The sequence below is a fragment of the Nannobrachium achirus genome (assembly GCF_963921795.1).
Source record: "Nannobrachium achirus genome assembly, chromosome: 14".
NCBI lineage: Eukaryota > Metazoa > Chordata > Actinopteri > Myctophiformes > Myctophidae > Nannobrachium > Nannobrachium achirus.
In genome coordinates, this window is record NC_137821.1 from 40,051,585 (window position 1) to 40,078,578 (window position 26,994).

Here is a 26,994-nt window from a genome sequence, read left to right on the forward strand (position 1 = left end):
GCTCCCCCTGACAAAAACATACAGCCAGATGGATGTGTCTTTCTGCAAGGAAACACCCCAGCACAACAATATAGTGGCTGATAGAGGGAAACGACTGATAAAATATCCATATACATACATATAAAAATAGGCTTACATTTACCTAGATTCACTAGTTAAGTGTGCCTGCTATGCAATAGCAAAACACTTATTGTAATCCGCCATACTTAATAATAATAATAATAATAATAATAATAATGATCCCACAAATTTCGGCACGTAATAAGTGCCGCACAATTTACGCCACCGCCGCAATATATACATCAAAACGTGCGGCTCGGCCGGGAATGGTGTGCTATTACTTTTCTTTCCGATCCGCGTTACCATTGCGACGTAATTCGCAAAAAACAACGCCAAAAAACCCCATTCACTTAGAATGGGGGAAATTTCGGCACGTAATAACTGCCGCACGATTTACGCCACCGCCGCAATATATACATCAAAACGTGCGGCTCGGCCGGGAATGGTGTGCTATTACTTTTCTTTCCGATCCGCGTTACCATTGCGACGTAATTCGCAAAAAACGACGCCCAAAAACCCCATTGACTTAGAATGGGGGACTCCGAAAAAAAAACAGAAACTTTGGCGCCACATAACTCTGCCATTCTTTTGCCTAGCAACGTGATTTAAACTTTAAAATGCACACACAACTTTGGTCTTTTTCCGGCCAATAGGGATGATTGATTAAGCCCCGCCCCCTCTGTAACAGGAAGTGTCCTTCGCCAAACAGGAAGTGCCTCTATAACTCATGAACCGTTTGTCGTACAGACTCGCGGCTGGTGTCATTTTTCTCAATTTTTTTTTCTCAAATTTTTTTTTTCTCAAATTTTTTTTTCTCAATTTTTTTTTTCTCAAATTTTTTTTTTCTCAAATTTTTTTTCTCAAATTTTTTTTCTCAAAAAATTTTTTTCTCAAATTTTTTTTTCTCAAATTTTTTTTTCTCAATTTTTTTTTCTCAATTTTTTTTTTCTCAAATTTTTTTTTCTAAAAATTTTTTTTTTCTCAAATTTTTTTTTCCCAAATTTTTTTTCTCAAATTTTTTTTTCTCAAATTTTTTTTTTCTCAATTTTTTTTTCTCAAATTTTTTTTCTCAAATTTTTTTTTCTAAAAATTTTTTTTTTTCCTCAAATTTTATTTTTCTCAAATTTTTTTTTTCTCAAATTTTTTTTTCCAAAATTTTTTTTCTCAAATTTTTTTTCTCACAATATTTTTTTTCTCACAATTTTTTTTTCTCAAAAAATTTTTTTTTCTCAATTTTTTTTTTCTCAATTTTTTTTTTCAGGAAGTGCCCCTCACCAAACAGGAAGTGACCCGTTTTCTCGTGAACCGTTTGTCGTACAGACATGTGGGTGGTGTCATATGAAGAACAATAATGTTAAAGTTTATGCACAAAAATGCTAATGTTAATAACGCTAATGCTAACACCAACCGCTACACAAGGTTGCACAGACTTAGCGAGCTGCAGGCACACTTAAAATTTCTTAGAAATTTTCTTTTCTAGTTTTCCTTTAAACTCCATCAGAAGTCAGAACCAGAACACACGCGGCCCCTTTAAACGTCATACTTGAAACTCCGCCCACCGTCTCGCTTCCTTCCTCGACTTTTCCAGACTCGACGGATCAACGCACGAGCGCAGCGAACGGCCGGTGGGCTTTGCGTGGGCGGTGCATCGGTCAGCCACTTTTTTTGCCTGATTTCGGGGGCATCATCGGCGCTCCTGACTGTATTGTTTTGTGCACACACAGCAGCCGATATTATCAAAAATAAAACATCAAATCATGCGTGCTGGTGTGGCTGTAATTATCGCGTCGTTACCGTGAAACAACACGGACATTCAGGTCTCGTTCTTGCTGACATTCGGGACGTGTGGCCGTTGGACTTGGCCCGCACTGACTTTGTTGTTTTCATTAAAACCGTTGCTGTGACAGATAGTTGTAATCTTCGTTGCACTGATCCGAGGCCTTGTCGCAGCAGTCCAGTCCCCAGCCACTCTGCTGGAGTGTCCGTACGGCGGCGAGTTCATGTTTTCTTCTGCTCCAGAGTCAGTGTTTACCGTCTGAAGTGAAAGATGGACACGGACAAGTTCAACTATGTCTACAGCTGTGACCTGGACATCAATGTTCAACTGAAAATGTGAGTTTTGGGGGGGATGCCTATCGTCTGTGTGGATCGAGTGCCTTAACGATAAAAACCCTCTTATTCCGTGTAACCGATCTTGTGACTTGACATAATAGTGTGTGCGTGTGGGGCAGTTCTATTCTAGTATACTTTATAAAGCGTGGTATTAGGCCTATACGGCATATACACGTTTGTCAATATTGTTTGTTGGGTATTAAATTACAAGTGTGTGGCAACAAATGCCACGATGTCAGATTACTTTGAAATGTAGTTCTTATATGGCTTTTTAAAAATCTCTAGGTTAACAAAAACAATATTGTAATCTAATCTAATTAATTTTTGTATTACAATGCAAATATATCACCTTTATGCCCAAATATTTTTTCCTAGGCCTATATAGTTTCGCAAATATACAGTGGTCCACTCTTCTCTTTTGATAATCTCAAAACAATTTCAAGCACACATATGTTTATGTAAAATCATGAAAAAAAAAAGTTGCAACGTGGTGGTGCCTCCTCTTCAGTGCCCCCTCAATCTTATCTCCTTCCCCAATGTACCCACCTTCTCCCACCCAGCCTACCATCTATCTACAGTATCTATCAATTAAAGGGAGGGATTTGGGAAGGAGGGGTCCAGAAGATGAGGTGTGGATTGGACTGGACAGCAGGGACCAGACTATCTGAGCTCTCGTGGTTAGGGGTTGAAATGGCAGAAGTAATCCCAAAAATCACACCTAGTGTGAAGGGAGTGGTGATATTTGTGAGTTAATTTCATTAAGCGTCCCACGATGCTTGGCCAATGTGACACAACAAACTTTGAGCGATTTGTGCCAAGATGTAGGCCAGATGTAGTCCACGCTTAAGAGCCCTGACATTTTTGGGGCGTACAACAAACTTTGACCGCTTTGTGCCAAGATGTAGGCCAGATGTAGGCCACACTTCAGAGCCCGGACAAAGCCAGATGTTGGAGCTTAGCTCCTTCCAGGAGCTAAACTTCCTGCACAAATCTAACTATTAATCTAATTACACATTTTCCTGATGAAATCCGGGCTGATTATACAGTTGTTAGTTATTGCCTGTAATCTGATTATGTAATCCTCCTTACTACCTAAAACCTTAGTCATGACTCAACAGCCACGGAGTACCGATCTCATTACATGCAGAACATGTGATGTGAGGGCCTTAATTTAGGAGCACAAGCACAGTTGTCCTGTTGTTGTTGTTGGTGTCATCGTGTGCACAGCACAGCTCACCCAGTCTCCTAGATGATCCACGTTGTAACAAAATGTACTTTGTTTTACCTGACATTTTTGGGTTAAAACAAAAAATGTTAAGAAACATAGTTGTTGTTCACCATGATACATTTTACCACTGTTCCTACTATACTACAATTGTACAATGCTTATTACGTTTCTTATTCTTATACAATTGTACAATGCTTATTACGATTCCTATTCTTATATTCTTAAGATGATGGTGACCACAACATTCAGATGAATGCACACAGTTAAAAGCATACGTTCACTCTCTTTTTAAAATGTTCTGATTTCAATCTCTTCTGCAGTAAATATTCAATGTCTTTGGACTTGTATCCTGGACGACTAAAAGACTTAGAAAATATCCGTTTCTGTTAGAATTGATTGAAAATTACTTTGTGATGTTTAAACTCATACAAAATAATAAGCGATATTGGTAAATTCCAAATATTTTCAAACCAAGTATTTATTCTGTGGCACCCTTGTGTTTGTTCCTCTTCCAATTCCACTTACCATTATGTATCCTGTATGAGTTCCCTCTCAGGATTGGATAAAATTGGTATCCCAACCCGAAGATGCATTTTCTGAGGAGAGACGGGGAGAACTTAAACAAATCAGAATATAGAGCTATTTAATCTGTAAATTGTAATATTGTCATTTTCATAAGGTGAGCACACACTACTTGCGGGGCTGTTCCTAAACACACACCATGACAGAATAAACAATGAAATATATACATTATGAGCTGTAACTTAGATCCTTGTTTGACACTCGAATGTACTGTACATACAATTTCTGCATCATATTTTGAATGAATGGATGAAGTTCTCTTCTCTTTGTCTCACATCCGCTCTCTCTTCTGTTGTTTTCCAGTGGCAGTCTAGAAGGGAAGAGAGAGCAGAAGAGCTACAAGGCGCTGCTTGACGACCCAATGCTGCGGTTCTCGGGCCTCTACCAGGAGAACTGCTCTGACCTCTACGTTACCTGTCAGGTGTTTGCCGAGGGCAAGCCCCTCGCTCTGCCCGTACGCACCTCTTACAAGGCCTTCAGCACGCGCTGGAAGTGAGTCCCTATCTCCATTTGTAACCCTGAATGAATAGCACCAGCTGAAACAACGGTGGCTCTCACTCAAGCTCTTTTAGTTTCAAGGACCCCTATAACTCCGAGAGTGTATTCCATTTGTACACTATCAGAGTTACAGACCTGTAAGGGTCCTTTTGGAACCCACTCAAGGAACTCTGAGGGTCCCTAGACCCCACTTTGAGAACCACTGTTCTTAGCTAAAAGGTTTTTCGCTGGGCATTTTAATAGTTAAGTCACTTGGGCAATACATTTCTGCAGGTACTAGGCCTGCACTTTTTATGACCAAGTAAAGCTCTGTCTAAAGCCTTAACATTTTCACAAAGTACTGGCCAATGTTGCTTTCTCCAAGAATCTACTGTACAATTTCACCATTAAAGCTTCTCTCACTTCACCTCTGCTCTCACCAAATGCATGACCTGAATGTTCCACTTTTAACAATGAACAGACGGCAACTCTCTTTGTTGTTTTAAAACTTGAAATAAATGTATTCGGGGTGGGGGGGCATTAAAACACGGTAACTTCAATGCACTTTCGACTTAGGGGGAGCTGATATATATTGGGATACCAGCTCAGAGGCCTTGTGGTTATAGTGTCCGCCCTGAGACTAGGAGATCGGGTTCGATCCCCAGTCGGGTCATACCAAAGACTGTAAAAATGGGACCCAATGCATCCATTGGGGGGATTGATCACCACTAATGATACCCGAGTGCGGCACGGCTGCAGCTCACCATAAGCTCCAACTAAGAGATGGGTCAAATGTGGAGAACACATATCAAATTACAATGTATCTGACTAATAAATACATTATTATTACATGTATATCATATGCTCTGATGATGATGCCTGACAGCGAGTACCCAGTTCGTTTCCTGTGCTGGGTGGACTATTTATTTATATTTTGTTGTGCATATTCATCTTCTCCTCACTGTGTCCCTCCTCTATGTGCAGCTGGAATGAGTGGCTGAGGTTGCCAGTGAAGTACCCAGACCTGCCTCAGAGCACCCAGGTTGCCCTCACCATCTGGGACGTCTATGGACCAGGAAGAGCCGTCCCTGTCGGAGGAACTACTGTCACGCTCTTTGGAAAATATGGGTGAGTCTGTCCCAGCAGAAAGCAGCTATACAGTATATTTATAGTGTAACTGTTTTGTATTTTTTGTAAATACAATGTTTATGCTCTGTGTTCTATGCTTTTTTAACCACATGAACCCTAGTGTCCTAATTCTGGGCAAGTCATCATACTTCATAGATCAGCTAGTTTTGCTGAAAACATTTTGTGTAGAGAGGGGGGGGTGCATGTACAGTATAGAGTAGACCCCTGGATTACCCTCGTCAACTGAAGTATATAGGGTTTAAGTTGTTAAAATGGGACCATAATTTGTGGTAATAAAATGTTTTCCTATTCAGTGAGTTTCTAAAATTAGCCTTCCCTGTTTTCCAAAATGGCAGTGATAACCCAACGCTGGATTGAAATACTTAAAACTCTTTCCCTGTCTCTGTGTGGCACTGCAGTATGTTCCGTCAAGGAATGCATGACCTGAAAGTGTGGCCGGGAGTGGAGGGTGATGGAGGTGAACCCACCACCACGCCAGGACGCACCAGCAGCAGCCTGTCAGAGGACCAGATGGGCAGACTGGCCAAGGTACAGTAGGATGGATGCCTTTCTCTTTTTAGATGGAGGACAAGGGAGTATGTTTGTAGAGGACAGAGGAGGTGGTGAGAGAGAAAGGGAGAGTGGCATGCGTTTCTGTAAAGGAGACGAAATACAGTACTATAGTACGCTAGGGCTGGGCGATAGAAACCTCAATATCAATATTGTGACAATATACATTTTCTTCAAAAAGAAAATCCAGCGAAACGACCCATTGTGAACTTGGTTCGGCCATCTTCTGGCAAACAAATGCTGCACTTATGCCATTTCACAGTAATGATATCCAGAGTTTCAGAGCAGTGGTTCTCAAACCTTTTAGTCTGTGACCCAAAAGAGAAATTAGACGTTTGCCCGGGACACAACCTAGTGAAAATAATAGATCTACAAGCTCACTTGTAGATCGGCTACTTCTTAAACATTTGATTTTCTAATTTCTTTTTCTTTTATTTATTCATTAAATTACTGCTTTTTTGGGAGTGTTTTTTTTAAATGTTTTGAAATAATAATTAAAAACAAAATGTAGGAAACAAAGAAATTAAGGAAGCCCAGTGTTTGGGAACCAGTGTTCCAGAGGACATCTAGTCTCAGATCACGATATGCTATCCAGAATTCCAAACGATAACTAGTCTCGATATTGATATATTTATTGCCCAGCCCTACTACAGTACGTGTGACTGATCCTATGTGTGAGAGAGAGTGGCCTGTCTAAACCATGGTCTGTTCCAGGAGCCTGACCTGGAGGTACTCAGCGATGTGAGTACAAGAGGTGGAGTGGACGTTTTGGAATGCGGAATGTGTGTGAACTAGAGCTGGGTGAAATAGTAGTTGCAAATCGTCCATTTAAATAATTTGAAGGTGTTTTATTCCCAGGTGGTTTGGGTTTACACAAACTCACTATACTGAAATATATAGCGTACACAATCTCACTATACTGAAATATATAGCGTACATTTATTTCGATTTTTTTTATTGTATACTTAGAATACCTGCAATTTACTTACAATATACTGTACTTTTGTTAGTCGTACAGTATAGTGTACTATAGTGATTTAGATTTGTATTGTATGCTTTTGGCAATTTGATGTATTGTCCCATGTGGAAAACCCGACCCATCTGGCAGCTAAGTAGGATAAAACAAACCATAGAAACTATTTGCAAATACTATTTAGCTGGGTCTGGAGTGGTCTTGTCAACATTTATGCCTGTGTTTGTGAAAGCATCACACATACTAGGTTCTTATAGTGGCCTTCTGTTCTTCGTCGCGTGAGTAGATGTCACTGTATGTGTTTGTGTTAGGGATGGGCATGACTAGTTAATTAGCCCAAAGAGACACGGCCCGTCACTTGATGTTGAGCTGATGTTGACTTAGATCTTTTATTGTTGACCATTTAATGCCACTAATCTTCTACGCTAAAATGGCATGCAAGAGTCAAGAGTTATCCACGAGACCTGGCTTCATAGTTGATGTAAATAGTTGTAATAAATGGAAACTTGTGGAATTGCAGTAGGCCTTTCCTTGCCTAGCGTTTGCCTGGGGACTGCCCATAAGTCCGAAGGTTCATTAGTCCGAAGGTTCATTAGTCAGAATTTAGTTAGGGTTACTGAGGTTAGGTTTAGGGTTAGAGTTAGAGTTAGGCATAGTATTCTTAACAGATTCGGACTAATGAACCTTCAGACTAATGAACCTTCGGACCAATGCCATGGCACCGTTATTTGATATTGTATTTTTGTTGTATTTCTTAATGTATCACTTGACAGTATTTGTGGTTAGAAGCTGTGGGTTTATGATGCCACACCAGATGTTCCATTGCTAGTTCAGCGGCAAAACAGGGCACATATTGCCATGTATTACTCTATTTATGTAATTTGTAACTAAAACACAGTTTTTAACTGAACAAGAAAGACATAATAAAAATAAATGGCGGACCATTTACACACGTAAATGCAGCTGAAGGTAATAATGTTGTGGGCGTGTTTCATATATTTGTGTGGCAGCATGAACTTAACTGTACAGAAGCTGTTTGTGCTGGCGCACAATAACACCTGAATGATGGCAACAAATATGACTGGTAGAACAAGGGTGCAAATTGTGAAAAAGCAGGGTTTTCTGTTTTAGCTCTAAGATGTGAAATATGCTCCTACTAATAAAAAAACAATGAATTAATTAACTGCTTCAACTATCAGATGGGGGTGTTCCTGATCATGATCGATTATTTTCTTCCCGGGTGCCTGTCGTGAGTTTTGGGTCCTATATCTCCTGGAGAGCATACGGTTAGATTGTATTGCCCGAGTGGACATGCGAGAGTCAGTGGATGCCTGGATATGTTGTGGTTTTATTGGTTGTTGTCGTCTGGTTGTTAGGGTGACATCATGATCAATCCACGGACGAGCTCTGGCCAAGTCCGCAGCACGCAGACCGCTGACAGTGGCTGAGTCAGTATAATATGATAACAAACTGAATTATTGACCAAAACCAAATCCTATTTTTAGAAGTGAGTGAACCTCACACCTGACCATTGCGTTACCCCTCCACTAAAACCCTGTATTATTATGTTGTTCAACTAGTCGAGTCACTACTACTCCTCTTTACTACTGATAGAGTAAAAATGCCCATCCCTAGTGTGTGTGCATGGCCTTTTCACATGTCATTTGACTTGATTCTTGTGAGAAGGGATGACTGGGGAACACATTCATTTATTTTTAGCTCATTCTGTCACAATTTATGTAATAAAACATTCTGACTGATCACTCCATTTTGCTTAACCATGAGAACGAATTAATGATTATCCTCTGATAGGAATTTAACGTATATTTCTAGGCTTTAATTGATCTAATTAACCACTTTCTTAAACCTAATTCAATTAAACCCTTTCTACCTCATTCACTGGGGCCCCCCAGGGATCTATATTCAGTTAACAAATGATAAATCATACTATAACTTAGCTGTTTAAATTAAGATGTAAGTACTAACTCAATCTGACCAGCTGAGTTGTGGGCTAATTGTCCATGTCTGTGCTTGTTTACCCCAACATGCCCTGAGATGTTTCCTCTAGTCTAGACCTTTGTAACACGCACAACAGTGTGTTTTCAGATTTTGCTGGTTTGACTGCTGGCACCCTAAGCTATGCATTGAGTAGTCAAGTAGTAGTTGCACACTGTCCATGCTTTTCGAAACCCCTTTCTCTCCATTTTTCTGTTGTCCTAGCTTCCATTTCTGGTCTTTTGGCCTGTTTGTCTCCCTCTCCATAACCACTATGACCTCTCTGTCTCCACGCAGCTGACAAAGGCCCATCGCCAGGGACACATGGTGAAGGTGGACTGGCTCGACCGTCTGACCTTCAGAGAGATTGAGATGATTAATGAGGTCAGTTGTACGTTTTATGTCAAGCATTTGGGAAAGGGCAGTTATAGAAAGGGAAGTATACGTATGGCTTTTTTATACGGTACATACTGTATACACACACACACACACAGTACATTTTCTCCAACAAAAAGTATTAAAGATAAAACAAAAGTTAGAAAAAATAAGCCAATTCTTTTATCCCTACTCACGAAACCATTTGGAAAATATCCTCAAGAAGTTACGATGAGATAACTTCTCATCGTAACTTGATGAGATAGAGATTGGTTGGTAACCAATTTGACCCTTATAGATCTTTAACTCTTGAGTGTAAATAAATGAAACCTAATGGACCCATTTTACGCTCTCAATAGTTGAATTATTTACTTAATTTACACAATTAGAGAATGTTGAAGAATTGTTATTTTGATTGACCTGTCTATGGTACCAAATCAATACAGCATGAAATTGTGCACAAAATCCTATCCAATGACAATGAAATATTCGTACGTTTTGGGTTAAATCTCATCTGTGGCTCAAATGCTGAATAAATAACGGACCTTGATTTGAAAAAGGTTGAAAACCACTGGCATAGAGAGTGTAGTGTGAGCATAAAGGCCTTTAGATAGACCGTCAGTCAGTGTGAAGAGTGATTTGATGGGAACGATAGGCTCACTGTCAGCTGACATTGCATGGTATGACTAGGGCTTACGTGACACGGTGTCAGCTTGAAAATCAGTTATTTCCAGCAAGCAACACTGTTATACTACGGAGTATAAATTAGCCTTAAGATGTCCTTCAGACCTAGGTCATTTGTGGACACAATCAGCAGGCTTTAAAGACTGGAATAGATACTCTGCTACAGCTACACATCCATACAATGTCATGATTTGATGTCTCCCCAGAGTGAGAAGCGGAGCTCTAACTTCATGTACCTCATGGTGGAGTTTCCACGTGTCAAAAAGAATGACAAGGAATACAGTATTGTCTATTATGAAAAGGTATGTGCATTTTAACAAGGTTATAGATGATGTGTAGTATACTGTTGGTATGACGACAGGTGATCGGCGTATTGATTGTCGCCCCTCCCCCCTCAGGATGGAGATGAAACGTCACCAGTTCTGACCAGCTGTGACATCGTCAAAGTCCCTGACCCACAGATGTGTGACGAGAGATATGTGGTGAGAGGGCAAAATCGCCAAACCCAAATCTTAGATTTTCTTTGATGGTACAATTAATTGTTCAGTTAATTTAAACATTAACACACTTGAAGGTGTGCTTTTACGTTTATTGACACACTCTTCAAAACATCCAAATATCAACATATCAGTTTGCCGATGATGATAAGAGATCAGTTCCCTTTTGCCTAGTGGTGTGAAGTTTTACTCAAGTACTGTACAATTTTGAGTTACTTTCACTTTACTGGAGTATTTCCAATTTTCAGTACTTTTACTTCTACTCCACTACATCTCAGAGGCAAATGTACTTTTAAGCTGGTTGCACACTGCACTGCGTTTTCTCGTTGCGTTTTGGAAATCCGAAATCCTCGAAAGCATTTTTCAGGCCAAGAAGAGAGAGAGGAGAGAAAGAGAGCAAAGGACCCAGAGGCGACAGTTGCGAAAATCGGAAAAAATCAACCCTGGTCCGAAAATAAATACGAAACGGGCGGCAGTGTGCAAACGTGATTGACTTAACGTGAGGTTGATCTTTTTATTCACATGCTCCGAAATTCACCCTGATATTCGGCCCGAAAAACACAGCAGTGTGCAAAGACCTTTACTCCACTATAATTCTTTGAAAACTTTAGTTACTAGACATTTTAGACAACTTGTGAAATGGGACATTCTGCGTAATGAGAACTTTTAACGTTTGGTACTTTAAGTACATTTTGATACCAATACCTTATTACCTTACCTGTACTGTTCCTCAAGTACATTTTGAATTCCGGACTTTTACTTGTTAGAGAGTACTTCTACATTGCAGTATTATATACTTTTACATAAGTAAAAGAGTACTTTTTCCAACACTGTTTTTCCCCCTATGCAGGAGAACCTTGTGGAGAGTAAACATCACAAGCTGGCCCGTAGTCTCCGTAGCGGGCCCTCAGACCACGACCTGAAGCCCAACGCTGCCACTCGAGACCAGCTTAATGTGAGTTACTATACACAATGTCACTGAATGGTCTTCATTGAGCGTGATGTTTCAGTAAGTGTGTTTTGTGTTAACACGTTGTACCTGCTATCTGCAGACCATTGTGAATTATCCTCCAACCAAGCAGCTGAGCTCTGAGGAACAGGACTTGGTGTGGAAGTTCAGATATTACCTCACTACACAGGAGAAGGTGGGTCTGTTCTGTTCATTTCTCCATGTGCCTTCTTCTGTTCATTTCTAGGGAAGAGAGTAAAGTGAGTATTAAGGCATTCACCAAATATTCAAATATTCGAATATCAAAGTCACTATTCGACGTTGTTCACCGAAGTCGAATATTCGCTTATTTTATTTATTTTTTATTTATTTTCTCTTTTAAAAAGATATAGTTTATAAAGCTTGGCGAGATAGGAAGTCATAAGAATGAGTTGTCGATGCCCCTGGTGGATGAATTTGTTAACGCTCTATACCAGGCGTTCTCAAACCTTTTTAGACCGTGACACCCAAAATAAACATATTTGAACTGGGAACACCCACCCTGACAAGCACTTGGAATTGTAGGTACTAGAAGCTGGGCCGCCCGAAGGGCGGCCCAGCGTCTAGTCGGCGACCTGGCCAACTCGGAACAATGTAAATAGGGAATGAATGCCCCGCCCTTTAATGCAAACCCCATTATACCTGTTTTCATAGGACCCGTTTTGACCATTTGTCTGCCTGTGTCCATTTATGCCCATATATGGAGATATCTGTATCTGTCTGTCTGTCGGTGTCCATTTTATGTCCATATATGGAGATCACTGCAGTTATAGTTCTGGGTCCATTTTATGCCCATATATGCCCATATATGGAGATCTGTCTATCTGCGTCCATTTTATGCCCATATATGGAGATCTCTGTATCTGTCTGTGTCCCTTTTATGCCCGTATATGGAGATCTTTGTGATTCTGCATCCATTGTATGCCCATATATGCCATATATGGAGATATCTGTTTATCTGCGTCCATTTTATGCCCATATATGAGATTTCTGTCGCTTTTTCAAACAGATGGTCAAAACGGGTCCTATGACAACAGGTATAATGGGGTTTGCATTAAAGGGGGAACCGGCACTGTGTCTGCAACACAGTCGGAGGCACAGACAGATACAGAGATCTCCATAATGGGAATAAAGGGACACAGACAAACAGATGGAGGAGGAGACAAACTTAATGCAAACCCCATTATACCTGTTGTCATATAGGACCCGTTATGCCCATATATGGAGATATCTGTATCTATCTGTCTGCATCCATTTTATGCCCATATATGGAGATCTTTGACCATCTGTTTGCCTGTGTCCATTTATGCCCATATATGGAGATATCTGTATTTGTCTGTCTGCATCCATTTTATGCCCATATATGGAGATCTATGCAGACACAGTGCCAGTTCCGGAAAATCCTGATGTCAGACATCAGAATCCGAACCTTTCGTGCTGGTTCCAGAAAATCGTGTATCGGGTCGGGTCGAGGCCGAGCACTGCACTACCTGCTGCGGTGGGGAACGCACGTGCCGAATTTGAAATAGGGAATGAATGCCCCACCCTTTAATGCAAACCCCATGAATGCCCCACCCTTTAATGCAAACCCCATTATACCTGTTGTCATAGGACCCGTTTTGACCATCTGTTTGCCTGTGTCCATTTATGCCCATATATGGAGATATCTGTATCTGTCTGTCTGCGTCCACTTTATGCCTATATATGGAGATCTTTGAAAATCTGTTTGCAAGTGTCCATTTATGCCCATATATGGAGATATCTGTATTTGTCTGTCTGCATCCATTTTATGCCCATATATGGAGATCTATGCAGACCCACCCTTTAATGCAAACCCCAATATACCTGTTGTCATAGGACCCGTTTTGACCATCTGTTTGTCTTTGTCCACTTATGCCCATATATGAAGATCTCTGCACACACAGTACCGGTTGCGGAAAACTCTGATGTCAGACTTTATGCCCATATCTGGAGAACGCGCGTGCCGGTGGGAAGAAGGGTTCTCGAGATACGCGGATTACATACATACATACACATTCACAGAGGTTTTGTGTTGACTCATGTGGCGTACGTGATGTCAGAGCCTTTTATGAAGTGATGTCACAATGACTCAGTGCTTGCGCCGATTTCCTCCGGAACAGCCTGATGTCAACAATCAGCTCCGCATAAGGAGATTCCGAACGTTTCGCGCCGGTTTCGGAAAACCGCGAGTCGGGTCGGGTCGAGGCCCGGCACTGCACTCCGCGCGGCGGCGGGGAACGCGCGTGCCGAATCTGAAGCCGGTGGGACGAACGGTTCTCGAGATACGCGGATTACAAACAAACAAACAAACAAACAAACAGACAGAGATTTGTCGCATTTATAGATAGATTACATTTAATGTGACTCGGTTCCGCAGATAAATATTGTGAAAACAGCCGATCTACATGCTCACAGCGAGGCGTTGTGAGCATGTAGATCGGCTATTTTCACAATGTTCGCCTCTTGCTGACTTAATATTTGACGGTTTGGCCAGTCCTGTCGAATATTCGACTATTCGAATACTTTGAGGTTGAATAATTCAAATACTAAAAATCACTATTCGTGAATGCCCTAGTGAGTATATCATCACAACGTTTCTAATACATTGTAACACAATGTTGATGTGCATTTCAGATCATTGTTGATGGTTATCATAGTCTAGAAGCAAAAATACGTATTATACAATGTATAGTGACAAAGTTCCCCTTACTGTCGCTTTCTCCTTTCTCTGTGTTCCTACAATGTGTGTCCAAGCAGCATCTTGGTACATCATGTACTATGTATAGCTACCAATAAGTCAGCCTGTTTCATATTTTCTGAAGTCAAGATCACTATTTTGCTATAAAACATTCATGGGTAAAATCTATGAATGTGCTACCGTAGGATTTTCACAGTACAACTTCGGTGGCATTTCTGAGACACAACAGTCTTCGGATCATAGTGATAGATCGTGATAGTGTTCCTTTATCAACTTTTGCTCTTAACCACATGAACCCCTGTGTACCTATTTTGGGACTATTCAGGGGGTCGATCGCCAGCACGGCTAGTTAATGTAGCATCACAATCATTTTAAACTCTTCCATGGCAAAATACTTTTGGGGTCCTTGACATGAAAAAAAACAACTGGTCTTACTTTATGTTCCCTCTCCTCATGTCTCCAGGCCCTGACCAAGTTCTTGAAGTGTGTGAACTGGGGCATGCCCCAGGAGGCCAAGCAGGCCTTGGAGCTGCTGGGGAAGTGGAGACCCATGGACGTGGAGGACTCCCTGGAGCTGCTCTCCGTTCAGTTCACCAACACCACCGTCAGACGCTACGCCGTGGCCCGCCTGGAGCAGGCAGACGACGAGGTAGGGATCATGGGCTGTGTAGGGGTGCAACAGTTAATCCAGCTAGTCGATTATAAATAAATGGATAATGGAAAGTTAATTAAATAGCGAATATAGCTGATCTACAAGCTCTTATCTTGTATCTCTTATCCGAACGCGTTGCATGCAGAGCAACGCTTTGTGAGCTTGTACATCGGCTCTACGTCCTCCCGGTAGAGGGGAGGAATTAACAGGCAAACGACTACATTAGGAAGAAAAAAATGGCTTAATTCTATCTTTCTAATAATGAGATGCCTTGCTACTGTCCTCCTAGGACCTACTGATGTACCTTCTGCAGCTGGTTCAGGCCCTTAAATATGAGAACTTCAGTGACATCCAAGGCGGCCTGGAGCCAGGCAGTAAGAGAGACAGCCAAGGCCTCGGAGAGAGCTCCACAATGGGGGACCTGGACAGGTCAGTACCAGGGTAGGACATCACTGCCATCATTCAAGCCCTGGCAGTTCTCTTGAGATTCTGGGTGCATGTAACCTTAACCCATTTAGGCCTGGGCATATTGAATGCTTTAACATTTGAAAAATAGCAGATATACAAGCTCACAGCGCGGCACCGAGTGCCGCGCTGCGAGCTTGTAGATCTGCTATTTTTGAAAAAGTCGTGAAAATGTGTGCAAATCTTTGAATATTTGTACTTTCAAAGCGAACGTTTGTAACTCAAATTTTGCTTCTGGGTGGTCCCTGGAACTAAATATTTTGAGATGGGGGTCCATGGCCAAATACATATAATTTTGGGGGTCCTTCACATGAAAAGGTTTGAGAACTACTGACATAGTAGTCTCTCAAGAACAGACAAACTGAGCTCCAGTTAACTCATTGAGTGCCAATCCCGAACTAGTTCGGCTTTATTAGCGTATCGTAGAGTGCCGATACCGAACAAGTTCGGCTTTTGAAAAAAAATTTGAATTTTTTTTTTTTTTTTTGGACCCCATCAAATCTGGTGAACATGATTTCAATCGCGATTTTGCATGTTCCACCCCCATACAACCCCATCTAACATACAGGGCAGCCATTTTTGTTTACATTACATGTAAAACATAATGGCGATTATCTCAAGAATGCCTGAACGGATTTCCAATCGGATTTTTTTGTTTGAAAGCTGTGAACAAACTGCACAAATCCACTCCAATGCAATCCAGGATTGCATTGGATTTTTTAGAGCTCATTCTTCTCTGTTTTTTTCCCATGCATGAGGTGTGCAAGGTTTAATCATGGCTAAGTTGACGAAAATAAGGCTTCTAAAATGCTTGGTAGCCAATAGCTAACTTCAAGCTAACTTCATCCTCTTCCTGTACATGCACAAAGGAAAGTGTTCAGGCAAGTAGGGCTTGGGCTTGGGCTCCAGGGCTTGGGCATGCATTACCAGCATATCTCTATTATTCTCTGGTCACTGGGCGCCCTCTAGTGGTGATAGGCTGGCACTCAATGAGTTAAGTGTAAAGGACCTCTTCTTTGACGATGGCTGGCCAGATTGCTGACAATTCTTTCAAAATCAAACCTCGGTTCGAAGTGGAGCGGTGAATCTGAGCAGCTATACCCTGTGTGTGTGTGTGTGTGAGTCGCTTTGGATTAAAAGCGTCTGCTAAATGCCTAAACTGTAAACTGTAAACTGTGCCTGTGAGTGAGTGGTGAGTGTGCCTGGCCTGCACAAAACAGCGCCCCTCCTTTAACTAGTGTGTTGTGTGTGACCACTCAAGGTATTGCCAGGCTACGGACACGGCCAGCCAGCCAGCCAGCCAGCCAGCCACCCAGCCACCCAGCCACCCACATACCCACGGACATACCTGTCTATTGGGAGCGCTTTCACCGCTCCAAAAAAACCTTAGAAGGATTCAAAAGACACCCGACACAGAATCGGGTCAAAATTCTAATTTTCACGATTTTTCAAAAATAGCAGATCTACAAGCTTGCAGCGCGGCACTCGGTGCCGCGCTGTGAGCTTGTATATCTGCTATTTTTCAATAGTTAAAGCAGTCAATAACCCTAGGCCTAAATGGGTTAAACAGCAGCTGGTCAAGAATTGCATTTACTCAGATAAACTGTACCGTGTCACAGTGGTGTTACAATCGTGTTTGTCTCCTGTTTGCGTGTGTAGCTCCCAGATCCTGTCAGGGCCGTCTGTGTCCTCCCCTGCACCCCAGAAAGGCAAAGACGCATCAGATAGTGAAAACCTAGAGGTAAATTAAACAAAAAAGGAAACTCTTGATTGCTGTTTGTTATCGTTATTCTACTAACTACACATGGACAAGTGGGTTTATAAAATCTATATTTGCTGGTCCGCGTGTCAACATGTATTTTGTATGTCTGCAAAATGCTAAGAAGTAAAAGCTTTGTTTGCCAACCATGTAGGTGGCATCAATAATTGGCTGTACCCGGCAAGTAGCCTGTGTGACTGGTTCTGTTTATCTTTTGTTTCCTTATTAGCAAGACCTATGCACCTTCCTCATCTCTCGTGCTTGCAAGAACTCCACTCTAGCCAACTACTTGTATTGGTGAGTAAAAATCAGTGAAAAGTTTGTGTATTTTGGAGAGAAAACATGCATGCCCATCTGTTTGTTGCTCATGCTGCAAATTGTGATGCGTCTTGCTCAGGTACGTAATAGTGGAGTGCGAAGATCCGGACACGCAGCTGAGAGATCCAAAGACTCATGAAATGTACATCAACGTCATGAGAAGATTCAGCCAGGCACTGCTGAAGGTCAGACACTACAACTGCTTCTGGAGTCGCATGGAGTGTAGCATTAATCTCTGGACACACACTTTTATAGATTAACACTAAGATTCTGAAAACAAAACCCTTAACCCAACCCATTTAGACCTGGTGCTACCTAGACGATGTTATACCTTTCAAGTCGGGAGCCACCTCTGTGTCTCATTAGTATTTGCTATACATATAGCAACATCATTTATTTCATTTTTTTTATAAGAATTTGAATCTTTTAAGAAACCATAAGTTAGGTTTCAGAATCGGCCTTATGTCTAAATGGGTTAAAACCGGGAAAGCATCCGTGTCATTTTTAGATTTTTGCGTTGGCGATTCAAAGATAGCAGATATACAAGCTCACCACTTTGTGCGTTGCTGCTAGCTTGTACAGCTGCTATTTTTTAATCTAGAAAGTGTGACTGAGCACTACTGATTTAGAAGGCATTTGTAGAAAGGTCTTAACTGGTTCAAATGAATGCACTGAGATACAAATGCGACTTCCCTCAAATTAATCAATGCAAAATGTCTTCCCCTCTGTCTCACACCAACCTCCAGGGTGATAAGTGTGTGAGGGTGATGCGTTCTCTGCTGGCCTCCCAGCAGACCTTTGTGGACAGACTGGTGCAGCTGATGAAGGCTGTGCAGAGAGAGAGCGGCAACCGCAAGAAAAAGGTAACAAACCACCCCGACATACCCACCCAGAGTATGTCATTATATACCTTCTTACTGCTTTATGAATACAGCACATGCACACACACATCCGCATAAAACCAATACATTCAATATCTATAACAGGGCAAGTCCAGGGGTGCCTCAGAATACTTTGATAATATTTGGAATTTATCGATGCCACTTTCCACTTGCATTACTTTGTGCATTCTATTTCAGTCCATACACAGTCTCTTCAGCAGATCTACAAGCTCACAACGCGTCACATTGTGAAAATCTGATATTTTTTATTGTTCCCCCAAGAATAGGGATGCTGGGGCTTGAGTGGTTAAATATCAAGTATAAGGTCATTTACTTGCATATTCTCTCAAGTTTTAACGGGAAAGATTTGCTTATTTACATGACATTATATAAGATTCTAAAAAGTTATTCAGTGGTCCCGTGGACAGAAAAGTTATTTACAGGGATGCCCGGAGTCAAAGGTTTTGATCTATATGTAAAGGTGCACAACATGAACCAACCAGTCACAGAGCTACAGTAATAGGCATTCATTCTACTGGTGAGATAAGATCATTCAGTTTGGAAAGGGAAATCTGGTTGTTTCCTATTGCATGTGTGCATAATGTTCTGGATGTGTGCTGGCAGTTAACATGCAGCATGTATTACCATAGTATCATATTTTGACTGTGTTAACATAGGGAATGCATTAGTGTTATGTTATGTGCACCGTTAACAGTAGTGTCCTGCTCTGTGTCAGACTGAGCGCCTCCAGGCGTTGTTGGCAGACAACGAGAAGGTGAACCTGTCTGATATCGAGCCCATCCCTCTGCCTCTGGAGCCACAGGTCCGGATCAGAGGCATCGTCCCAGAGACGGCCACCCTTTTCAAGGTAACCTTAAGCCCTCCATCTGGCAAATGTTTAGATAAAAAATAAATATGCAATAATATTGTCTCTGTAGTGTGGAAACCTCATGTCCAAAACTATAACTTTTTAGGATTCAAAAAAATTAAATAAAAAGTAGTATATCTACAAGCTCAAAACGAGTCAGTGTTTTGAGCTTTTGGCTCTGCTACTTTTGATGCTTTCGTGTGACCCTGTAGTATGATCAAGTACAGCGTTCAATTAGGAAAAAACACAAAAAGAAAATTATAATATGGAGATACAAGGTTTCTAAATCATGTGTATTTTGGGATATACATGGGAACGGCATATCTCCCATGTTGATCTCAGACTTCAGGTGGCCAGCCTCTTGACGTCACTCATCTTATGACATACCGTACTCCATGTTTGGTCAAGTTCTCAGCCCGATCAGAACCACTTTGACCTCCATAATAAAAGTGAAGTTGAATGTTTCAAAAAGTGTAAAACGGCATGACATATTTGACATGAATTCACTGTTTGATCTCTTCTGTATGTCTACATCTGTCAGAGTGCTCTGATGCCAGCTAAGCTGATCTTCAAAGCGGAGGATGGAGCCATGTATCCAGTCATCTTTAAACACGGAGATGACCTTAGACAGGACCAGCTCATTCTTCAGATCATCTCCCTCATGGACAGGGTGTGTATACTCTGGCAGAGGTCATATTATTCTAGGTTGGGCATGTCGTTTTTAAGCAACCACCACAACAAAACAAAACGTAATTTTCGAAAATATCACAGTGCGTCTAGTAGGGGTTCGAATACACCACAGAGTGACTAATAGAAACACAGTTGGTCCATGTGTGAAGGAGGGAAGCCAGGCGGGGACATTGATCTATAAAGGAAGACAAAAGGGGTACAAATACTTTGTTACTCTACTCATAATTTATATATATGTATTTTGTTCAAATTGTCTTTGAATATAGCTGCTGAGGAAGGAAAACCTGGACCTGAAGCTAACGCCATACAAAGTCCTAGCCACCAGCACAAAGCATGGTAAGAGTTACTGCCAGCTTATTACACTACATATATTATACACACTTGCAGACATTTGAATATGATTGCTAAAATATAATGCAGTCTATTAGACATTTGAATAGTGATTGCTAAAATGTAATGCAGTCTATTAGACATTTGAATAGTGATTGCTAAAATGTAATGCAGTCTACTTGCAGACATTTGATTGATGATTGCTAAAATGTAAAGTTTGTAGTGTGCCACTGAACAACAAATGCAAACTATGAGGGACGATCTTAGATATACAGTAGAACATGAATATTTTCCTGTTTCAGCATTAATTTGACCTTGCATTGTTTCTCCCTTGCAGGATTTATGCAGTTTGTCCAGTCTGTTCCTGTAGCAGAGGTTCTGGCAACAGAGGGCAATATTCAGGTACTGAACACTGTGGCATTTATTTAGTGTTATTATTATCCTACCATGTTCACACTGACATCACACGGCATGCAGGTTGCAAAACAATCCAACCCTCATAAGACTAAAAGGAAAATAAGTCATCAAGTCACTCACATGTAAAAATGCATTGCATCAAAATTGTACTTTGCTTCCCAATGCGGTGGAAGAAGGCTTAGAATGTGTACGGTGAACTCTTCTTTAAATATACTCCTTGGTTGCTTTCTTTCGTGTGTCAGACCAATTTATTGTCCTCCAAACCGTTTCACTCAGGCGCGCCTCACAAGCTGGGGCCTTTTGTCTAATCTTACAAGGCATTTTTTCAAAATGTTTTTCAAAATAATACAAAATGCCTTTGCCCAATATGATTAGGCAAAATGGATTGTCAAGTATAGACTCCTGGGGGACCGTCTTTAACAAAGTATACCGTATAGGGTAGTAGGGTAAGTGGTTAATTGGTCCCTCAGTAATGGAAACGGACACTTTAGGAAAACGGCAGCAACATAACTTTGTTGTGTTCCTTGTGGTGACAGAGCTTCTTCAGGAAACACGCCCCCAGCGACAAAGGTCCCTATGGCATCAGTTCTGAGGTGATGGACACATACGTCAAGAGCTGTGGTGAGTCTCCCACATTCAGGTCTCAACAGGCCTGTCACAATTATTAGAGATAATTGCAGTTGTATTGTGTATCTGTCAGTCGTTTCCACAAATCTTCAGACATTTTCAAAAGTAACAGAAATATCTGTAGGCAATTAAACATTGCCTATTTTGGCCATAGTACATTTATTTTGGTTATTAGTACCGGTCATTGTCAGTCATTTGTCTTATTTGCCCTGTGCAATGTTTGTTTACAAAGCCTAAAACATGAACAAAAATGTAACGCTAAAGATACATTTAAATCATATCGCATAAATTATTTGTATAACAATCTAAGGACAACTTAACCAATTTTCAATGTTGAAAATGGGTGAAGACTGAAGAGCTTCGTTAATTGTCAGATAGAATGTCAAGAATGTCATGATGGTGACAGCCTAGGTCTCAGATCAGCAGGTTGATAATCCTTTCTCTTGGCCTACAGCTGGTTACTGTGTCATCACATACATCCTGGGAGTGGGAGACAGACACTTGGACAATCTGCTACTCACGAAGACTGGTGAGCCATTTAAAAAATGTTTCACCCTTAACACGGTGATTGATGACGATTTATGTCAGATGAATCAGATGAAGTTAGAACTTTTTGAAAACATGTACATGTATAAATATTATGACTCATGCAGAAAGATTCTCTTAAATTCCTCTTATACAGTATTACATTTTCTGCTAAGAGGAAAAAAAACAATGGATCTACATTTTAATGAAACTGCAGTTTTTGGGAAGCTTGCCCAAAGAATTTCACACACTTTTATACTTGGCGTAAATGTGTGATGTGTCAATGAACCGACAGCGACAGTGTGCTACTTTGTTAACCCACCTACCCCTTCTCAGGGAAGCTGTTCCACATCGACTTTGGCTACATCCTGGGCCGCGACCCCAAGCCCCTGCCTCCGCCCATGAAGCTGAGCAAGGAGATGGTGGAGGGGATGGGAGGCATGCAGAGCGAGCAGTACCAGGAGTTCAGGAAGCAGTGCTACACTGCCTTCCTGCACCTCAGGAGGTACACACACACACACACACACACACACACACACACACACACACACACACACACACACACACACACACACCCATAACTATTAAAACACCAGTAGTGGAAAAAGTTCTCAGATTTTTAACTCAAGTAAAAGTATCAATACTGCAATGTAGAAATACTGTTAGAAGTAGAAGTTCCATGTTCAAAAATAATCCAAATTATAAAAGCACAGAAAATTGGAAATACTCCAGTAAAAAATAATACATTTATTTGTATAGCGCTTTTTAAGAACAGAGTCACAAAGTGCTTGACAGAAGAAACAATAATACAAAGAATTGGCAACACAAATGCAATAAATGCAAAGTTATAACACATCACAGGATAAAGTAAAAGTACCTCAAAATTGGACTTCAGTAAATGTACTTTATACCACTGCAAAACACTGCAACTATCAATTTTTTCTTTGCAATTATACATGTACGGTATTTTAGTTACTGTATTTAAAAATGAAAACATAATTTCTTTTTTTTATGGATTTAACCCCTTGACACTTTCTATTCCTTATCAGCAGTAATAAACAAATCTCCTCCTCTGCAGGTACTCCAACTTGATCCTGAATCTGTTCTCTCTCATGGTGGATGCCAATATTCCTGACATCGCCCTGGAGCCTGACAAGACGGTTAAAAAGGTAGGTTACCATTTCCCCTGCCACTGAAACGGCCCTCACTCACCTTCGTTATTGTTGCAGTGCCCTTCAAGCTGTGCTTGTTTGTAAGTGGGAGCCCATTCCCAAGCCGGAGCGCTTGTTTTGGTTCAATCAACGTCCTGCGTGTTAGCGAGCCATGGTGGATGGAAAAAGGTTATCATGTGAAGCAAATTGAATGCTCCCTCCGCATGTCTCAGCCCTGCGATTGTGCTGTTGAGGACGACTGACTTGCCAAGCACGTAGGGGCACAATACCGTTCAATTTAAGTAATTCCTTTTGGAGTAATATATCTGATTATGTAATGTCCTTCAGATCGAGGCAAAAGGGATTGCAATATGCAGTGGATGTGTATTTTCCCAATTTTCGAGCCAGGACTGTCAATTTAAAGTTTGAGAATAGGTTGAGATCATTTCGGCCTCAAGGCTTCTAATCATTCTTCACTTCCAGATAAAACTGACCTGTCGAGCTATCCTGAATAAACTTCAACTGGAAAGTAACTACATCATTACTAAGTAGTAACTTAAGCTTTCAAATAATTGTAGTGGAGTAGAAATACAATAATTGCCTCTGAGATGTATAGGGGAAGCATAAAGTATCGAAAAATGGAAATAATAGTAACTTAAAATAATTGTACTCAAGTACAGTACTTATAGTAAAAATGTACAGTACTTAGTTACTATTCACCAATGGATACCAGATAGTTGGGTACCACTTTTTGGGTGGTTTGTCTGATAAGTTTTTCAGCTACTCTCCACTGTGTACTTGAACACATGTGTTAACACCAAATATTTGCCTCACCATTTGTCCCCCTCTAGGTGCTGGACAAGTTCCGTCTGGACCTGTCAGACGAGGAGGCGGTACACTACATGCAGAGTCTGATAGATGAGAGTGTGGGCGCTCTGTTTGCTGCCGTCGTGGAACAGATCCACAAGTTTGCCCAGGTGAGTGTCTGCAGACAGGAGTTGTCTTTAAGGTCTAAAATGTAGAAGGATGTAACTATAGATGATCGCCTGGGCATAACATCTTAGCGCCAGAGGTTGATGAATCACTCAATGATGAATGTTGTCCTGTTTATTCACAAAGACAAAGAAAATAGACATGAGAAAATGGCATGCTCTGATTAAGTCCAACTAGGCCGGAACGTTATAATAAATTGGTGAAATTGAGGCACCGTCTTTGTTTTAGTGAGTGCTACCATACATCCTTGGATGTACTCTTTTCAGTTTCTGGGTTTTAGCACCACATAAGTATTACATTTTGGGAAGGCGTGTCCAGCTCCTGGGGCAGTTCTTCGACAGTAATGTTAAAGTATGTGTCAATCAAAGGTTGACTTTCTTTATTTATAAATAAGGCCATTTAGCTTTGCCCTCAGTTGGATAAGCTTGTATTGTGAAATGACAAATGACCAGGTGATAATCTACTGTATATATTCCACAGGGCCTTTTTAGTTCCCGAGATCAATAATAATGCAAAGCTATATCATAGATTTATTTAATAAACATGGGAATGTGACTTTGAATACCAACAAATGTTCTTTAAACTGTTTTAAACATTTTCTTAGTTTGATATTATTGATGCCAAAGGAATATATAAGGGGGGGGGGGGGGTCTACTTTTGCAGCATAGCAACTTAAATATTGACATTTTAAGCCAAAGAAGTACAGATTCATACTTTCCATCTGTCACAGGTTAAATATCAGACACAAATGTTATATGGCTTTGGGATGTATTAACCAATGCTCGTCTCTCTCATCAGTACTGGCGCAGATGAGCAGGACAGAGGCTGGACTGGAAAGATGGACACATAACAGAACTGTTACCGTACAAACAAGTCATATGGCTCTCCGCTGTTCCTGCACATGCCAGGCATGTGAGAGGTAGAAGCCACCATGACGCCAAGAATGCACTGCCAACCTCTCTACTGCAAGACGGATAAACAAGGACTTGGACCTCCTTGGTTTGCTCCTGTAAATATATTGTATATTAATTATGAAATGAATGAATGAATGAAAGGTATGGCCAAATAAAAAAAAAGGTTGATACAAGAACGTTTAAATTGGGTTTGCTTTCCTTACCTCCTGAAAAGACGATCTGTGTTTGTTTTGTTTTTTTTACCATTTTGAGCCCAAGAAAGTGCTGCTATGCAGTGGTTATGGCGCTCAAGATGTTTGTTAATTGAGCATCACTGCCCATCTGTGTATAGTTATACAATCCATGCAGGGGGTTTGAAATAAGGTGACCCCCCAGGGAGTGGTGAGTCACTGAGCGAGTGACTAAGAATTTCCTGACGGTCCAAGAGGGAAGCCGGGGCAGAAGCTCTGCACTTCTCAAAGCGATACCAGCGCTGATATGTTGGCTCTGTATTCAAGAAAGAGTGCTCTGTTGTGCAATATACACTGTATATATGTCCATACAGGTTTCTTGTTTTAAGGCTTACAAGAGCAATCTTTTACAAAGTTTGATATCCCAAGGTTTAACACCAGTCCACCTCAGCCAAACACATTACAGCAATATTTGACATGTTCAGACATACCAGAATTAGGCCTAGAATGATTGAATGCTTTAACCAGTGAAAAATAGCAGATACCTGTATACAAGCTCACAGCGCGGCACGAGTGCTGCGCTGCGAGTTTGTAGATCTGCTATTTTTGAAAAAGTCATGAAAATGTGTGCAAATCTTTGAATATATGTATTTTAAAAGCGAACATCAAATTTTGCTTCTGGGTGGTCCCTGGAACTAAAGATTTTGTGATTGGGGTCCGTGGCCAAATACACATCATTTTGGGGGTCACATGAAAAAGTTTGAGAACCACTGACGTAGTAGTCTCAAGAACAGACTAACCGAGCTCCAGTTAAGTGAAAAGGACCTTTTCTTTAATGATGGCTGGCCAGATTGCTGACATAGAAACATACGTTTTTCAAAAAACCTTAGAAGGGGTCAACATTCTAATTTTCACGATTTTTAAAAAATAGCAGTTAAAAATAGTTAAAGCATAAAATAATGATACACAATAATGTGTACACGTTCTAAATGGGTTAAGCTGCAGTGAGAGTAATAATATTAAGACATTGGAATTAGCCCTAAGTACTACCCAGGAATTACAGGACATTAGGACCCACACACCCACTTGTCAGAAAGGCCTTCAGCTTGTTAGGATAAGCAAAATTGTTGTTGTTCTACAGTCCTGTATCCAGCTTAGATGTATACAAGAATCACAAAGGTTACTGGTTAGTAATCATAGGTGTTAAGCAATGAACTAAATCACACATCACAGGTGGTTGAAATCAGTTTTTGTACAAGCTCCCATCATTTGTAGTTTTCAGGAAAGGGAAGCAGAATCGAAATTGAAAGAAGAACAAGGACAACTATAGAAAACGGGTCAGGTAATTTGAGTAAAGAAAAATATACATACTGTATACAAGCAGTTAAATATTCATGAGGACGCAATGGTATGAGGCATTTATAAAAGGAGAAACATGTAGGCTATAATATAGCCTAGTGATAGGTATGTACGTGGTAATGTACACGATACCACTGTAAAAGAGAGAAGGCAGCATAGCAGTAACAGGTATGCATGTACCTGAGGTTACAGTCAGGGGTGAGATGCCGTGGGCTCAGCGAGCCCACACTTATTTTGCTGCACGCACGCACGCGTGCCTCATATGCACACTAATTAACAACAAAAACAGCGTGCGCTCATGACGTCATGAATTTAGAGGACCCACACTTCTAAAATCCATATCACACCACTGGTTACAGTGTAGCATTAGTAATTGTGGTTGGGTATGTAAGGTGCAGCAGTAGAAACAGAAGAACTTGCACGCTCTGCTGGCGCACAAGTAGGCCATAAATGGCCACGAGTGCACAAGGCGCACGTTGGGACCTCG

The 26,994-nt window shown here is 41.0% G+C and overlaps 1 protein-coding gene across 2 annotated transcripts; it reads left to right on the top strand.

The window, feature by feature from the left end:
* Positions 1–1,793: 1,793 nt before the first annotated feature.
* Positions 1,794–25,120, top strand: pik3c3 (phosphatidylinositol 3-kinase, catalytic subunit type 3). 2 transcript variants are annotated; one of them, XM_080741313.1, is made up of 25 exons: positions 1,794–2,172; positions 4,286–4,474; positions 5,444–5,587; positions 6,007–6,136; positions 9,423–9,509; positions 10,391–10,486; positions 10,583–10,666; positions 11,532–11,636; positions 11,734–11,826; positions 14,852–15,037; positions 15,330–15,481; positions 17,165–17,246; positions 17,494–17,561; positions 17,662–17,767; positions 18,329–18,445; positions 19,200–19,331; positions 19,873–20,001; positions 20,288–20,357; positions 20,689–20,753; positions 21,305–21,389; positions 21,850–21,924; positions 22,257–22,425; positions 22,999–23,089; positions 23,923–24,048; positions 24,863–25,120. In XM_080741313.1, exons 1-25 carry the CDS (start codon positions 2,108–2,110, stop codon positions 24,875–24,877), a joined length of 2,661 nt encoding a protein of 886 aa, XP_080597439.1. In that variant the 5' UTR covers positions 1,794–2,107; the 3' UTR covers positions 24,878–25,120. The 2 variants fall into 2 exon arrangements, with proteins under 2 accessions (XP_080597439.1, XP_080597440.1); XM_080741314.1 differs by having other exon boundaries at positions 15,330–15,469.
* The last annotated feature ends 1,874 nt before the right edge of the window (positions 25,121–26,994 follow it).